This window comes from Syngnathus leptorhynchus, chromosome 2 (genome assembly GCF_054491065.1).
Source record: "Syngnathus leptorhynchus isolate UIUO chromosome 2, UIUO_Slep, whole genome shotgun sequence".
NCBI classification, from domain to species: Eukaryota; Metazoa; Chordata; class Actinopteri; order Syngnathiformes; family Syngnathidae; genus Syngnathus; species Syngnathus leptorhynchus.
The window spans coordinates 18,568,083-18,585,526 of record NC_141196.1 but is presented as its reverse complement, the minus strand read 5'-3'; the positions used below and the strand labels follow the sequence as shown (position 1 = coordinate 18,585,526).

At 43.6% G+C, this 17,444-nt stretch overlaps 1 protein-coding gene across 3 annotated transcripts in view; it reads right to left on the bottom strand.

Moving 5' to 3' along the window:
• Nucleotides 1–17,444, bottom strand: part of fat2 (FAT atypical cadherin 2) — an 87,089-nt gene that overhangs the window by 22,657 nt on the left and 46,988 nt on the right. For all 3 annotated transcript variants that reach the window (XM_085937091.1, XM_085937101.1, XM_085937110.1), the window contains exons 16-20: nt 10,890–11,101; nt 8,801–8,941; nt 7,903–8,046; nt 6,754–6,951; nt 93–693 (exon numbers count right to left, since the gene is read on the bottom strand). In XM_085937091.1, coding sequence (XP_085793217.1) covers nt 93–693; nt 6,754–6,951; nt 7,903–8,046; nt 8,801–8,941; nt 10,890–11,101 — 1,296 coding nt within the window. The remainder of the gene's footprint in view (nt 1–92; nt 694–6,753; nt 6,952–7,902; nt 8,047–8,800; nt 8,942–10,889; nt 11,102–17,444) is intronic.

Genomic DNA, 17,444 nt, shown 5'->3' with positions numbered 1-17,444 from the left:
AAGAGTGTGACAAAGCTAAAAATTCTGTGTTCATGAAAGAATGTCAGATGTACCCCAAGAAAACCACAATTATAGGAGATTCAAAGGATCACCTGCTAGTCTGTTGGTAGGTAGCGACTGGACCAGTCCACTGTGAGGCCTCCACACCAGCAGAACCTCCAAAGCCTGGGTGTCAGGAAGCATCTGGAGGCTGGCAAGGTGCAGCTCTTGCCGTGGAAATGTCAGAGCTTGAGCCAGGCTGCGCTGAAGGCCTCGCCAGTGATCTGCCAGAAACTCCTCAGAAGAAATCATGGGCAGTCGCAATGTCAATCCGGAGTCCAGCGCCCTCTGTGTGGCCACCCAGACGTGGACTTTCACCAATGTCCAGATGCTGAATCTGCCATCTGTTATGCTGACGTTGAGTGCGTAGGCACTCTCCTCCAAGATTTTGTCCACCCAGATTTTACCAGTGGCCCTGTCCATAGAGAAGTGGTGCCCGGCGGGCTCCTCGGAGACTAGCGTGTAGGCCAGCACATCCTGCGGGTCCTGGTCGGAGGCATGGAGCCGGCCGATGAGGTGCTTGGCAAAAAATCCACCCACGTTGGTGATGAAGACCTCCAGGGGTACCACGGAGGGTGGGTACTTGCTCTGCTCAGTGACGTTGATGGTGACCACACAGATGGAGGAGAGTGGAGGGTGGCCGCTGTCCGTCACCTGTGAGAAAATAATATCACAATATTGCACAGAATGATTATCAAAGGGCAGGAAAAAAAAGCCCACCCACTCTCCTTTCCGCACACATGCCGTCCGTCCTCTCTGCTCTCCTGCCTTGTGTTAAAACTTCTCAACCAGAAACCCATCATCCTCGGCACATTCAACAAGATTCATCATGAAATTCTACCACCAGCCAGCCAGACCGACCGCATTGAATACACAACTGTTTTGTCCATGGTGGTCGGAAATAAGGCTGGCGTGGCCACAGAGAATATAGGTTTAGTTAATATTTAACCAACTAGCCACCCAACCCACTCGAACCAACCAACCAACCAACCAACCAACCAACCAACCAACCAACCAACCAACCAACCAACCAACCAACCAACCAACCAACCAACCAACCCTTTCAATTACAACAAAAGCATAACGACACAACCAGGCTAAGCTTTTTGAACAGAACTCTCCAAAATGGACAATCAGTCATCACAATTTTTGCAAAATAATTTGAAAAAAATTGCCACAGCATTCTTTTTTAATCCATTCACTTTTCCATAACACATACCCCTCGACCTTTCATGCTTTTTCTCGGTGCATGTGTCATGTGATGAGTGTTGTGTACTGTCATCATCATCATCGGCGGTCACTCGAGACGAGTATGACAGTCTTCTTCTCAGGGTTGTCTACTTGTGGGTCCGCAGGTGGGCGTAGAGCCCGATCCGGGATCCACATATTTTTGTGCAGTATGGGCAGGAGAAAGTGGTGATGGATTGTGGGTGTGCTGGAGCCAGTTTTTGTCTTTCCTTACGGAGTTGTCGTTTGGTTTCTGCGACACGGCGGAGTTCCTTTTCGTGATGTGCTGCACCTTCTTGCACCGCTGCCCTCCAGAGGTTCCTGTTCAAGGCGATGCGCTCCCAGTCCTGAGATGTTATTTGGAATTTCTTGAGATTGGTCTTGAGGTTGTCCTTGAAACGTTTCTTTTGCCCACCCGGGGCTCGCGGACCTCTCTCCAGCTGGGAGTATAACATCTGTTTGGGGAGGCGGGTGTCAGCCATGCGGATGAGATGTCCTGTCCATCGGAGTTGGTGCTGCATTATTAAAGTGGTGATGCTCGGTATCCTGGCTTCCTCCAAAATGCTGATGTTTGTGCGTCTGTCCTCCCATTTAATCCTGAGTATTTTCCTCAAGGTTCTCTGGTGGTGTTGCTCAAGAGCTCTTAGGTGCCTGCTGTAGGTTGTCCATGATTCTGCCCCATAAAGTAAGGTGGGGAGAACCACAGCTTTGTAAACCAGGAGCTTGGTGTCAACCCGGAGGTCTCTGTCTTCAAAGACTCTTTTCCGGAGTCTGGCATACGCTCGACTGGCATAGCTCAGGCGATGGTTGACCTCAGAGTCAATGTCCGCCTTGGAGGAGAGAAGGCTGCCGAGGTAGGGGAAGTGGTGGACATATTCAAGTGCAGTGTTGTCCACATTTATGATGGGCAAAGTAGATGGCTGGTTGGGTGGGGGTTGATGTAGCACCTGGGTCTTCTTGGTGTGCACGGTCAGACCCAGGGCTCTGTATGCCTTAGCAAAGGAGTTCAGGATGCCCTGGAGGTCTTCTGCAGAGTGTGCTACAATGGCATTATCATCTGCATACTGGAGCTCCATGACCGTGGTGGTTCTGATCTTGGTTTTGGCTTTGAACCTGTTAAGGTTGAAGAGCCTGCCATCAGTTCTGTACCAAATTGGGATTCCGTGTGGTAGTTCTTTGTCAATGAGATGGAGTATGGTGGCAATGAAGATAGAGAACAGGGTGGGTGCAATGATGCATCCCTGTTTGACCCCTGTCTCTACAGTGAAAGGCTCAGTCAAAGAGCTGTTGTTGAGCACTGTGGCTGTCATTCCGTCATGTAATAATCGCAGTATTCTGACGTATTTATCTGGGCAACCATACCTCAGAAGGATGCTCCAGAGGGTCTGGCGATCCACCGTGTCAAAGGCCTTTGTCAGGTCTATAAAAGCCATGAACAAAGGCTGTTTATGTTCACGGCATTTCTCCTGGAGTTGGCGTGCTGTAAAGATCATGTCTGCAGTGCCTCTAGATGGGCGAAAACCGCACTGCGATTCTGGGAGAACCTCCTCAGACAATGGCAGTAGGCGATTGGCAAGAACACGAGCAAGTACTTTGCCAACTGTTGAAAGGAGCGAGATGCCCCGATAGTTCCCACAGTCCGCTTTGTCCCCTTTCTTGAAAATGGGAACTATCAGAGCGTCCCTGTGCTCCGAGGGCAGTACTTCTTTTTCCCAGACCTTCAAAAGGAGGGAATGGAGGTGGCGCTGGAGCTCTGGTCCACCTTCCTTTAGGACCTCGGCTGGGATCCCATCTGGCCCAGAGGCCTTGTTGTTCTTCAGGCTCCTGATGGCGTCTTGGACCTCTGCTAATGTGGGAGGTTCACCCATGTCTTCCCTGATGGGTCTCTGAGGGATATGACTGAGAAGATCTGGCTGAATTGTGCTGTCACGGTTGAGGAGTTCCTGAAAGTGCTCTCTCCACCGGTTGTTTATGGGCTCATTGCCCTTCAACAGCTCCTGCCCGTCTTTAGAGCGTAGGGGGTTTTGGCCGCGATGGCTTGGCCCGTAGACAGCCTTAGTAGCGCTGAAAAAGCCTCTGGTGTCACCAGAGTCTGCCAAACTCTGGATTTCCAGTGCCCTTTCAGTCCACCAGGTGTTTTTAAGTTGTCTGACCCGGCTCTGGACGTCAGCCTTAGCTCTGGAGTGAGCTTGTCTCTTTGCTTTGCAGGTGATGTCATTTTGCCAGACACGAAAGGCTTCCCTTTTCTTGGAGATGAGCTGTTCTATCTCTGTGTCATTCTCATCAAACCAGTCCTGATGCTTTCTGGGCTTGTGTCCAAGAGTGGCACTGCAGGTATCAAGGATGGAAGACTTGAGCAGGCTCCAGTGTTCTTCAATGTCGTCAGGGTATTCCTGATTGAGGCTTTCTCCAAGAGAGGTCTGAAACAGCTGCAGGGCGGAAGTTTGGTTCAGGGTCTCAAGATTTAGTCTCGGCCGGCTCAACTTCTTTTGCAGTCTCCTCTTCCTCTTGAGTCTGATGGACATTGTGGATCGTATCAGGCGGTGATCTGTCCAGCAGGCCTCTGAATCTATCATGGCTTTTGTGATGCTCACGTCGCGCTGATCCCTGGCTCTGACAATGACATAGTCAATAAGATGCCATTGTTTAGAGCGAGGGTGTCTCCATGAGCCCTTGAGTTTGTTCTTCTGGCGAAAGATGGTATTGGTGATGGTAAGGTCGTATTGAGCACATTTGCTAAGAAGCAAAACCCCGTTGGAGTTGATGTTTCCAATGCCTTCCTTTCCAATGGTGCCCTTCCAGAGGTGGTGGTCACGGCCCACTCTGGCATTGAAATCTCCCAATATAATAATTTTGTCCTCCTTGGGGATTTTTGACAATACCTCATCCAGACAGGCATAGAAGGCCTCTTTTTCTTCCTCATTTGAAACGAGGGTAGGTGCATAAGCACTAAGAACTGTTGCCGTCTGGTTGTTAGCCAGCACCAGACGGAGGGTCATCAGGCGCTCACTGATTCCCACCGGGAGTTCAGAGAGATGACTGATCAGTTGGTTCTTGATGGCAAAGCCAACCCCATGGATCCTAGGCTCATCTGTGGCCTTTCCTTTCCAGAAGAAAGTGTATCCACCCTTTTCTTCCTTCAGATGACCTTCCTCTGCACATCGGGTTTCTGAAAGAGCAGCTATGTCAATCCGGCATCTTCTCAGTTCCATGGCAATGATGGCAGTTCTCCTCTCCGGCCTGTCTCTGGTTACACTGTCCATTAGTGTGCGCACATTCCATGCTCCAAAATTCATGTTTCTGTGTTTTTCACCGCATATTGGTGATCCCTCTGAACGCGGTAATCCAGTCGGGAGGTTTGAGGCAGGCTATGTTTAGGGCACCTTTTCTAGCCCCTTCCCCGTCAGGGGTGAGCAGAGTGGATCCTAAAAAGGGCTGCTCAGTCGTGGATGCAGCTACCCAAGAGCTCTTTCTGCCTCGGTCCAAGAGCCCAACGATCATCTAACATCCACCGCCTGATGTGCCAGTTTGTGACTAGGGGCTTCCAGACTTCACAATCCTGCCCCCGTTGCCACTCACTGGTCGCCACAGGACTTTAATCTGGGATGTAAAATGGATTCCCTGAAAAAGACGCCTGTGCGTGACTTTGTTTAACGTGGGGAGACTGGTGCACAGACAGTCACCACACTGTCCTTGACAGATTGGGGTCAGAATCCAGTGGCAAGGAGACCAAGACGACTGGTGACCCTTTTCTGCTGTAGCCTTCATCCGCCTTCCCAGCCGTTGTGACGCCTCCCCTTAGGTCAGCCATCATCCTCCGCCTGGTCCGCCGTTGAGGTCTTCACTATTTACCCAAAGCTGGGGCTGTTTACCCACAGCAGGGACAGTGGCTGATGGGCAGTAGGGCGTGTCCACACACCGGTGGGCCTACATGCCACATCTCTGGGGCCCACTGCTGCTCCGAGATCCTGCACAACTTAGCCTGGGACCGCAAGGTGCCAGTTACCGTGTGTGGCCACGAGGAGGCGTGTGCAAGTCTTGGCAATGGAGAGGCTATGTACCGGCGGAGGAGGCTTACGCACTCGGCTCCTCTTTTCACCCCCGGAAACAGAGGGCTAGCCGGTGGCGGTAGCTGAAAGCAGAAAAGTGGCAAGCAGAAGCAGCATACAGCATGCACAAACTACAGGCACTACTACTCCAACACTACTGCACTGACGCATCACATGCCCTGTGTACAAACACACACACACTGTACTGTACATGATGCATCACACAGTGACTTGTTCATAACGATTGTTATAATTTGTCTTATCGAGCAACGGATTGTTGCTGCTTGAAAGCACTTTTTGTTGTGGATGGAGATCACAATCAAAACTGAAAATGCAGCAATTTGGCAGCAAATGTCAATCAAGCACTGTTAATAGTTGCCAGCAAAATATGAGAAGTTTCAAGGTTTCTCAACCATCCCCAAAGCTGAAGCCTATGCTCACTTCTGAGCTCTATTTCAAGCTTCAGGTCAAACACTATGAATACTTATGTACATGTTTGTTTTTTACTCTTTATTAAACTGGTGAAAAATCCACCCAGGTTTAATTTATTTATTATTAGTTTTTTTTTTTTACAATTTGTCATTAGTCGGTATTTTCTGCAGGATTACGGTTGGGGAAAAATATTTTTTTCAATAAGGCTGCAATATAAAATGTGAAACACTGAATACTTTAGAAATGCACAGCATCTAAATTTAAATGTGATGTCTGAGCATTCATTTAACATACAGAATGAAATGTGAAATTAATTAAACCAAATTTTCAGTTTTGAAACAATGCTCTGGTTTCGTTTTCAAGACTTTCAAGCCAGAATTTAGCGAGTGACAGTCGGGCCCATCCTTTGGAAAATGAATGATCTGCTCTGATGTACTCTCATGATAAAGCGTCAATAAATCAATGCTTCACCAGTAGGGTGACGCTTTGAGGTTTCACCCGCCTGATTACAGATTCTGATGATTTCCTTCTGACCCATGACCTCACTGCATCACTTGCTTGCATCTCAAATATCTTGACTATGCCTTGTATGTTGTATTGAATGTTAATGCTGCTTTAACTGTTGCAAAAGTTGCCCAAATCAACCTTTTGTCACCTTTTGGAGCACTCCGTCACACCTGGGTAAAGTTAAATGAATGCCGCAACTGGTCGGGTCAGCTGTGTTTAGGGAGTCTGATGGCTGTCCAACAATTGCTATACACTCATTAGTAGTGTGGAGACAGACGCCCTCATGGTCCCTTATCATCATCATTATCATCATCACCATCACCAACCTCCCAACTGAGTGGGCTTGACATAGTGTGGCACATTATTATAGCAGATGTAATATGTGTAAGACCTGACTAAATACTGAAGCAGCTGAAATGTGACATAGAAGACAATAAAATAACTTTTTCTCCCAATAAATACGTAATATATGGCCAGGTCAATTATTTTCTAATCTTGCCTGAATCTTGAGGTGGTGTTGTGTTCGGCTCGTCCTTCTGAGCGGTGCCGCCAGTGACAGAAGACCGCCCTGATCCACATGGAAGCGCTGGTCCTCGTTGCCACTGACAATGTGGAAGGAGAATGGTGGTCCATTGCGGGGTGTGTCTTTATCGGTAACCAGCAGCTGCAGGATGCCGCTGCCCACCGCCTCACTCTCCTGTGGAAAAGAGACCAGAGGAATTAATTGCAGACCAAAATTAGCATATCATTAACCAAAACTAAAAGAATTATGAAATTGAAATAGTACTGCTTTTTAAAAAATGAAAACTATCAAATAAAATTTGACATTAACAAAACTAATCATCGTCACCTTTCTCGGGCGCTTTGAGTAGAGGCCTCTATAGAAAAGCGCAAAGTAAATCCAATACTATATTATTACAATTAATAAATATTATTAGTATTTTATTATTTTTGTTGGCTCAAATAGTGCTGCTACAGTTACTGATTACGGGCATCACCTAAATGCATTTTACAAAATGTGAATGTGTTTCAATGATGATATGGTTCATAAGTCAGAGAAAACCCCAAAGTGTCAGGAAGCCATGGTAAAAAAGTCACTGGGAGCCAGCCATTTTGGTTTTAACTGACCATTTTATGCATTTTTAAGGATCCTTCACAAATTCCCCATATCATAAAAAGACATGGGAAGCCTGATTTTTGCTTAGGTGTCCATTTTACTGTCAATTTGGATATTTCCAGGTGGCACCGTGTTCCCAGCATGTGCTTGACACAGGCTGTATGTGTTTTCATGTATGTGCAGTCACTTGTTTATTGTGGGGGAACAAGGGATAAGCTAAAGCTGTTTAAATCTGGTACAAAATAATGCACTTGTAAAGAAAATGGCAGTCCAGAGAGATTGCTTGCATCTCAAATGCAGAGATTGCTGTCACTCTATGTTTCATCTGAAGACTGCGTGCTGCAGATGGATATAGATTTGGATTGACTGTCAGGAGACACTTAAATCTTACGTGACAGCTTGCATGGCTAAAAGTGGCAGGTGGACAAGTAATTCTTTATCTGTCTTCTTGAGGGGACGGGGCAGCTAATGGCTTTAATGGCATTGTTGTTTTTTTCCTGACTTCTTCAGCTTTCTGAAAGGTGGTCTAACCTGTAACAGGAGACTCTGCTGGACCTGGGAGAAAAGAGGTGGGTTGTCATTGGCGTCGGCAACAGTGATGGTGACGAGGACGGCAGACAAAAGCGGTGGATCGCCTTCGTCAGCTGCCTGGACCGTCAGGGAGTAATGAGGATGCTGGACAGACAGAAACATATAAAATGTTTTTATTGCACCTAATTACTGGTCTTATGCTCAATTTTATCATCTATACACCGTTTTTTTAATGGTCCCTTTCGTATTGTCATGACTTGCACGTTTTGGATAGACTGAGTTGTTTTTCTCATTGGATCCCCAAAGTAGGACTCTCTCCCATAAGAAGATCAAAGACAAGAAGTAAGATCATTAAAGCAATTCATCATGACAAGTTTCACGCAGTTTGTTAAAATTATTTGGTAGTGCTATTTCATCCTTAAATGTTATAAAAAGTCACAAAAAAAATCATCACATTTTTAAGCAACTAAGATCATACTTTTTTTGCTTGGATATGGCTAGAATATAAAAGATGGAAAAAAAATATCAATCTAAAATATTAATATAAATCATGACTACTGACATCGTCATTTTTCCATACACAATATAGAATATAAAAGATGAAAAAAAAATATCAATCTAAAATATTAATATAAATCATGACTACTGACATCGTCATTTTTCCATACACAATATAAATGCTTTTTTAAAATGTTATGGTATGGCATCGCCAAAAGATCCGTCATTGATCATGTCAGTAAATGCATTTCCCATTTTTGCACAATATAATGATTCTAAAAATAAATAAAACCCACCCCACAATAAAATTTGAGAAAGATCAAATAAAAGGGTGCATGACACTTTTCACAGTGTCTGGTAAATGGCAATGGTATGACAGCACATCATATGCCCGACTGACCTCCTCCCGGTCCAGGCCAGCACAAACGCTGATCTCGCCGCTTCGAGGGTCAATGGCAAATTGGTGCAGAGGGTCGCCGCTCACGATGGAGTAACGCAGCAGGTTGTTGCTGGGTGGACCATCACGATCGCTGGCCGTAACCTTTTGGAGAGGGGTGAAGGACATTAGACTAGAGCAGGGGTCGTCAAGGATTCAAGGAATCTCTTGGTCTCCCTATGAAATTTATCTTTGACTGATTCATTTATGAATACAAACATACATCAATATTACACGTACTATACACATCACCTACATTACCGTAAAGACCCTGTAAAGTGTATTCTGAAACTTTTTCTAATTACTGTACATTATACATGTTTGAGGATAATTGCTGAAATAAAACAAAAAATACAAGTAAGTACTTATTGTGGAACAATTTTTCATTATTTCATTTTCAATTTTGTCAGCGTGGGAAAGCCCCGCAACAACCTGATGGGAAAGACTTTGGCCACACAGAGGATTGAAGTGAACATGCTTTTGTGGCTCAAACATGTGTGAGCATAAATAAAGCAAGTAGCATCAATTTTTCCAGGGGATAGTAGAAGTATTTCATGGACAGTGGACAGAGCAGGGCGTGGTTCAGCGGTGTTTGACGCCTCAATTTAAATACCTGGCATCTTTTTAATCATTGATTTTGGCAGTGTTGTTAACAACCCAACTGAGGACCATGGTCTCATATTTGGAGGCGCTGATTCTTATCCTAACCACTTAATACTTAATTTGCGAACCCCTTTAGTGAGAGTTCGTTGAAGAGTGCGGCTTGAACTAAAATAACCACATAATCTGCAAAAACTTGAGATGCAATACTGACATCACCGAAACAGAACCCCTGAATGTTTTCAGAAAGTCTGATTATTATCATTATTATTATTCTCATGTTTAAGACCAGTGCACTCAATGTCGTTTGGTATGTCGTTGCCATCCCCCCTTGCTATTTCCCCATCCCCAATACTAATGCTGCTAAAAATGGATACATTTCAGCCTGAAAATGATGTTTTTTTATATTTTATGAGGATAGAACAATGTCGGCCGAGTTTAAACACGCAAAAGCGCTGAAGGTGTGCAGCGGAGAATCGTCAGCAGAAAAATGTCAAATAGGACAGTGTGTGATTACACTGCCATCAGCAAGTCACTGAGCTGTGTTATTGCCGCCTTATCTCCCTCACGGTACCCGACGTGATGGCTCACACAGGATAAGTACACTTCTTGCACATCATGACTATGTGTAAAAAAAAAAAAAAAGGCCGCTATTGCAGTTCAAGCTGCCTGGCGTGTTTGTGTTGGTCGGTGCATTGTACTCATGCCTTTGTTGTTGTATAATGTACGGTACAGTGGACCCCTGCTATTCACGAACTGACTCATGGATCGTGAAAATCCACATGTAATTGACAGTCTTTACCGCCCCGAATTCTTGAAAAACCAATAAGTGTTTTCCACAAAAAACTGCTACGAAAGAAAGAAAAATAGATGGAAAAAAAATCCAATGTAACTTCTAAATATATTCTTTAGTAAAATCCAGCAACAGGTGAAAGACTCTTTCGGAGTCCACTGAATGCAATACATAACACATCATATTGTTCACAACATGTCAATACATCACCTGATCCTAAAAGAATTCTGAGATTTCTTTTCTAAATACATTATACTGTATGTATGTATGTATGTATGTATGTATGTATGTATGTATGTATGTATGTATGTATGTATGTATGTATGTATGTATGTATGTATGTATGTATGTATGTATGTATGTATGTATGTATGTATGTATGTATGTATGTATGTATGTATGTATGTATGTATGTATGTAATGTATTACTTCTTAATTAGAGGGAAATCTTATCTCATCTTACTCCTAAAGCAGTCTGCTGCTTTTAGCACAAAAAGTAATAAAATAACTTCTGAAGTGAGGCCTAGTTTCTTAATAACTTTTAGCAAGCTAAGCGAATGAAGACAGCTACATCCTCCCTGTAGCATAGTGCACATACGTTGAATTAGAATTTCGAATATATGATCGTGCTGCAAGTGTGTTGATGTTGGACAGGTGTACCTTGATCACCAGGCTTCCTGGGGCTCGCTCTTCAGATATCTCAGCACTGTAGTCACCGCGGGAAAAGATGGGAGCATTGTCGTTGATGTCGCTTACGTTGACCACCACAATGGTGACATCGGCCAATGATGACCTGCCCCGGCTGCCCTCCACTGACAGGTAAAACTCCCGAGACACCTCGAAATCCAGCGGGGCGGCTAGGGTCAGCCCACCTGTAGACATATTTAGAATAGTAGGTATTTTTGAAAAACTCTCGTTTTATTTGTGTATACAATTGGTAACACCTCTTCATAATTGAGAATGGCGGAAATAATTCATGCACAATTCATTCAACAGCATGGATGGGCAAGTGGTGACCACACATTGACCCCTTCATTAAAGTCCAGGTCTTTGGTTCTCAAGAAATGTTAAATGGCTAACAAGTTCCACTTGCCCCTGGGTGGGACACAAAGAAGAGCAACCATAAAACCTGGTTTACAGTGACTGACAAATCTGTCAATCTATCGATATTATGCTAATCCTCAGAATAGTTCAAAGCATGGATTTTGCAGCACAGTGTAATGCCCAGAATACTCTGCTCTCTGAGGCTCAGGTGATGACAGTAGAGATACAAGAGTAGACCATTAGCCATTCCCTCATGAGACGGCTGTGGCTTCCCTGGTTCTTGAGAAGCATCACCCTACATGGTCGAACAACCGAGCCCCTTTAGCGGCTTAACAGAGTTAGTCAACCGCGGCAGAGAGGTGATGATGTACAAGTACCTCAGGGGAGGTTCTTGAGGACTCCGTTATCGGTTACACCATGACCAAGTCCTTAGGTCATTGACAGATTCCATCTGTTCAGTGGTACTGAGACAGAAAGTCTCAGGTCACTCCCAAGAAAGTTCAAGATTTTATCAGATTACATGAGAAAGGTCAACATCAGACACAATGGGGTGATGCTTTTGGAACAGACAGTCCCCTGGGATGACCATACCAAGGAGGTGAACCAGCGCAAGAGAGAAAAAAATTCAGAGCTCATTGCTGAATGCGGCAGTAATGGCTGAAAAGCCCGATGCGAGGAGTGTTGTTAATGGACGTCCGCTTTAGTTTTGGTCTTGTCTTTGTGTCAAGATGCCATTTTGGTTTTTATTAGTTTGAGTCAGGTTCATACTCTTTTTAGTCGAGTCAGGTTTTTGACAAAAAGTCTGAGTATTTAAACAAAATAGCATAACAATGCCCCGGAAAAGTTTTTTGGTGTGTGATGGCCGCAGCTCCCTTCCCAGTCGACTATTATCTATCTACGTGAAACAGTTGTCAACCAATGCCATCCCCTCGAACACAACCCCCCCCCACGCCTCGTCGACCATTACGTGTCACGCTTTATGGCCACCGGCTGCACTCCACGTCTCCCCCAGCCCATTCTTTTTATTTTGTTTTATACAAGTACTACCGCAACCAGGATTATGGAAAAGTCATAAAAGATTGAGAATTAACACGACATTTTGTGACATCCGTCATCTCGGTTTGGTCAACAGAAATGAAGAGACATTTTAGCATAGATTTTATTTTGTAAACTACATCTAGTCTCGTATTTATTCATCAAAAATTAAGCATTACATATATTGTCATGTGATCACCATTGTCTTTGCATCTCATCTGGATCTCCCTCACGTGATATAGTCTCGAAGATATTGCCCATTCTTTTGCCCATTGCATATCCTGCTCATGGTCGGGATGGCTGGAGCGTGTCCCAGGTGACATAAGGTGAAAGGCAGACTACACCCCGAACTGGTCGCAGGGCACACATGGAGACAAAGAACCAGTCACAGCCTCATGTACACCGTCATTGAGCAGAAATCAATCTCACACTGCCCTCACACAGGTCCTCACCCCTACACCATTGCGAAAGATCCATCCATACATTATCTGTACTGCTTGTCCCCACGGGGGTCGCGGGCGTGCTGGAGCCTATCCCAGCAGTCATCGGGCAGTAGGCGCACTGGTTAGCAGGACCGCCTCACAGATAGGAAGGTGCGGGTTTGATTCCCCCTCCGGCCCTCCCTGTGTGGAGTTTGCATGTTCTCCTCGGGCCCGTGTGGGTTTTCTTCGGGCACTCCAGTTTCCTCCCACATCCCAAAAACATGCTTGGTAGGCCGATTGACCACTCCAAATTTTCCCATTGAGAAACTAGTTTTGAGCAGGCCATTCATTGTAGTGAACATGAAAGGTCCTTGGCAGAAAATGATTTTAGAACAAAAGCCACCAAGAACAACCTGAGAGCTACAGAAAAGGACAAATGTGGTTGTGGATCCATAGGTGGGATCCGTGGAACAACACGCCATGACACAAACCAGGGATTAACCACCCCCGACTGGGTCAACAGAAGAAACGCCTGAAACACCCATTGACAATCATCACACAGCATCTGGTCTATTCAAACACTGACCTATAACCTGTATAATATGTTTTGTGTTTGCACCACAAGCACCCAAGTGTGCCATTGCCAACGTAGTTTTATGGGTTAATAAGGAATGTGATTAGTCAATTTACGTGATTAGTCAATTCAAAAGCCACATCCCTGTTGTGAGAGGCTGTGCACACTTGTCGAACCACAAATGAATGTATTTTTATCACACTTCTTGAAAAAATGTATTTTTTTCAATAGCGTTGCGCATGTTATGCAGTACTTCGACAAAAGCAGCATCATTGGTCACGTGCTCTTGTAAACATTGCTATTCCATGCATTTTCCCGGTGACTCGTGGCACAAGTGTGAAACTATGGCAGCGGCGGCGTGCTTGGGTGCCTCTGCATACTGAGCATTTTTCACATGGGGTGACAGACGCAATCATCACGAGAATGGATGAACGCCTGAGCCACGTGTTTATTTACCCCCTCAATAAGTCGAGCTGTCGTGCCATCGTGCCGGATGAACCGTTAAAGGACAATCAATCGATGATTTTCTCCATTTTGTATGATTATTATTGCTCTCGTGGGATTCATCTTCATCTCAGTTGTGTATGTTCATGTCCTGACTGACTGACCTATTGGTGCTGCATGAACAAACTACCCAATACAAACACACATAATTGTTACTTTTTGGCCTAGTGATACAGCAGTGAAACAAATGGACATGCCATTAACCTATTCCAGCCATCTCCCTCAAAAACAAAAATTGTTATTGGCCTAATGTGTAATTTGAAGAACAGAACTAGGAGATTTGGCTTGCACCATTTGTTTTCACTGCATTGCTTCAAGGGTAAAAAAAAATGTTGATTAGCATTGGCATTAAACTAGTGGATTGAAAGGAAAAGCTATAGTTGTTTTAGATACACACGGTGTAATCCTCTTTGTTTAGTTTGACAGTAAACTTCAATTGAATGTGGTGTTAAACAACTTGAAACCATGTTTTCTCTCCAAAGAATTGTTCACTTGTTGCCAAGGGTCTCCTTTTGTAAAATGAGGTTTGTTGACGTTACTGCTAACATACAGCACTCGCATGTCAAAATTTTCGAAACGAAACATCGGGTGATCTTGCCCACATCATACACAAGGCTAACCACAAGGCTCTACAATGTTTGGGGTGGTGCAGTGTAGGCAAGTCCTCCTGTTGCTCCTGTCCTTATAAAATATTAAATGTATTTGTGCTTATTTCTATTTTTTTTCTTTCTGTTTTTCTGCTTATTTCTTCGCCTCTGTCTATTCCTCGAGGGTCCTCTCAAGGACATTTCTTGGTCTTGTTAACACCCATCAGTTTCCCCCTAGATAAAATAATTGCGTTTGCCACACAGATTTGTGTTGTTGTTGCACGGCAGCACAGAAGCTGTGTTAGTGCATGCTGTTTTATTAAAACACATATGGATACACACACTTTCATGCAGCACAGTGAGTTGTGGTCAATAAGGCTTTCCTCAAACAAGGCCTTCCTCAAACATTCCAAGTGCATATTATGATGATTGAAGACACTAAATTATCTATAGATCCGTAATTGATTAGCAAGCAGTGCAGGGTATAGCCTGACTATGGCCCAGTTTACCCACAAACCTTATGAGGAGAAGCAGTATAGGAAATGGATGAGTTTCCTTAAAATAACAGTAAAGGCACACTTTTCAATGTTGGTCAATGAGAGAAGCAAGTTTGAGCTTTAATAAGGACTTGCTATCCAACTTCGAGTATTGAAATGGAAGAAGTGTGAAAAGTGCTTGCCAGTTAAAGAAGCAAATCATATTATACACCGCTCCCTTTTGTTCCTTGAGGGCATAACAAAATTATTTTATGTGTGTGTAAATGTAAAATGGTGTAGCCTGTTACTGTTTACATGCCGGTCTCTGCGGGATGCGCAGAGGTTTGTTTTTCATTTTGCAATGTGGAATTATTAAATTTGTGCAGGAAGCGTCACACGCGCTCCCTTCATTTGCAAGTTGTCGATGAGAGAAAAATGTAGTGAAGCGACGTGCCAATGGTCAATTCATTAGGCACGAGTTGTGCTATGCATGCTGTGGACATTTGGCACGAGTTGTGCTATGCATGCTGTGGACATTTTCCTAACTTTGTGGATCATTATCCGCTTTATTTTTTATTTCTATTGAGCAAAGTGGCAGTTGAATGATGCGTGAGAGAAGCCATCATATTGATATATGACACCTATATCTCATGGGCCTTTTTATTTCAACAAATAAGGTATTTGTTTTTGCAAAGATGAATAAAATCTTGATTAAATAAATTTGTATTCTCATGTAATTATAACTTTTAAAAATGAATCATTATAGTCATGTTCTTACAAATGTTTTCTCTCGAAAATAGGCACCTCTTTAATTGTTACTGATTTTTGAGGCACACAAAGTAGATGATCTTACATTTTATAATGGGGTCATTGAAATAAAAAAATAGGCACCATCCATAAGATATACCCTGGTTTGTGTTTTTGATTTTAACTACTTGATTGCCGTGGTTACAACAATAAAAACTTGGCCTCAGAACAAGCTCACTGCATTCATGTCGCCACATTGTATCATATTTGACAATCAATCAAGAACCTCCCTCCTCCTGCCCGAGGTTAAACTTTGTTGAGTTCAGTCAGATGAACATCTCGCTCTTCTTGTACATGACCTCATAAATAAATATCTGACAGTTTTCTCGCCAAAATTCATCGAGATTCTTACCAATGCCTAGCTTTATTCCTGGTGCTCAAACTTCTTATCACTGCATCTGCACTGTCCAAACTTGATGCTCGCCCCCAGATAATGAGTGCAAGAGCGTAGAGTGGTGATCGATGAGGCTGGCTGACTTTTAACGATTTTTTCGAGCGCCAACGTAAGAAATCGTCCGAAGGGCATCAGGTCCAAACACCAAACTCAAAGCTTGACTCCAAAGTCCACTATGAGTTGAAGTTCAAAACAATAAAACATTTAGTTCTAGGACCAGAGAAGGACTATTGTTTGATTCGAGGCACGAACACAGATGCAGCAACAAAACAAAAACAATAAAACAACATTTGGACCATGAATGTCAGAATGAATGTTTGGACCATAATGTCAGAAGCATCGTTGGATTTATATATATATATATATATATATATATATATATAATTATATTCATGCTACTTTAAGTTAGATAGTTTTGTCAAGTTATGACTTTGTTGAGGTAACTTAGTAGTGGTTCTTGTTTTATGGAGTGCAGTAAACTTCACATCATGCTTTACCCACAGTAGTAGTGGATTTCAACTCTCCTCTCCCAAAGAAGACTCATCACATTCCCTGCCAATTTCGAGTCTAAAGTTTTACATGAACGCTCAACTTTCCCCCCCATTTCATCATCCAGTTATCCCGCCTCATTCCTTTCTTGATACTAATGTCATTGGTACACCGGTGACTTTGTTGTCACAGTTCTTGCTCCTCAAGTCAAGTCAAGTCAAGTTTATTTGTATAGCCCTAAATCACAAGCAGTCTCAAAGGGCTTCACATAGACAAACAATTGACAATTATTCTCAAAGCATCCATCTCCTGTCCACTCACTGTTACTTTCTCTCCAGAGCATTTCTAAATTCACATCCAAACTGGCAACATGGACACTGCTGCTTCAAACCAAACTGGTAGACTTAATGCTTTTTCAGGCATGGCTTCCTTTTTGTAAAACAACACGACAGACTATTTTGGGTCATCTCATTAGTGACTTGCTAACCAAACTTGAAAATGAAAAATGGTTTTTGTGTGTGTGCGTGTGTGTGTATGTGTGTGTATGTAAATGTGTCTGTGCACGTATCTGGTTGTGTTTGGATGTCGAGGGCATAATAAAATAAGCCATCTGAGCCTAAAATGGCCATAATTGTGTATATTTTCAGGCATAGCTTGATTTTTTTGGTAGTATGTCTAATCATATTTTTTATTGATTTAGATTTATTTATTTGAAATGTGATTGGGCGCAACGAGGCTAATTGAATGTAACATTTGAGTTTTAAACCAAAACGCCTCCTCTATAATCTTGGGCATGGTTTCCAGAGACGTTTTTGTGGGTCTCGTCATGATACGCACGATGCCTACCAAATTTATGTTCCTAAGAGAAATGGGCTTCAAACCC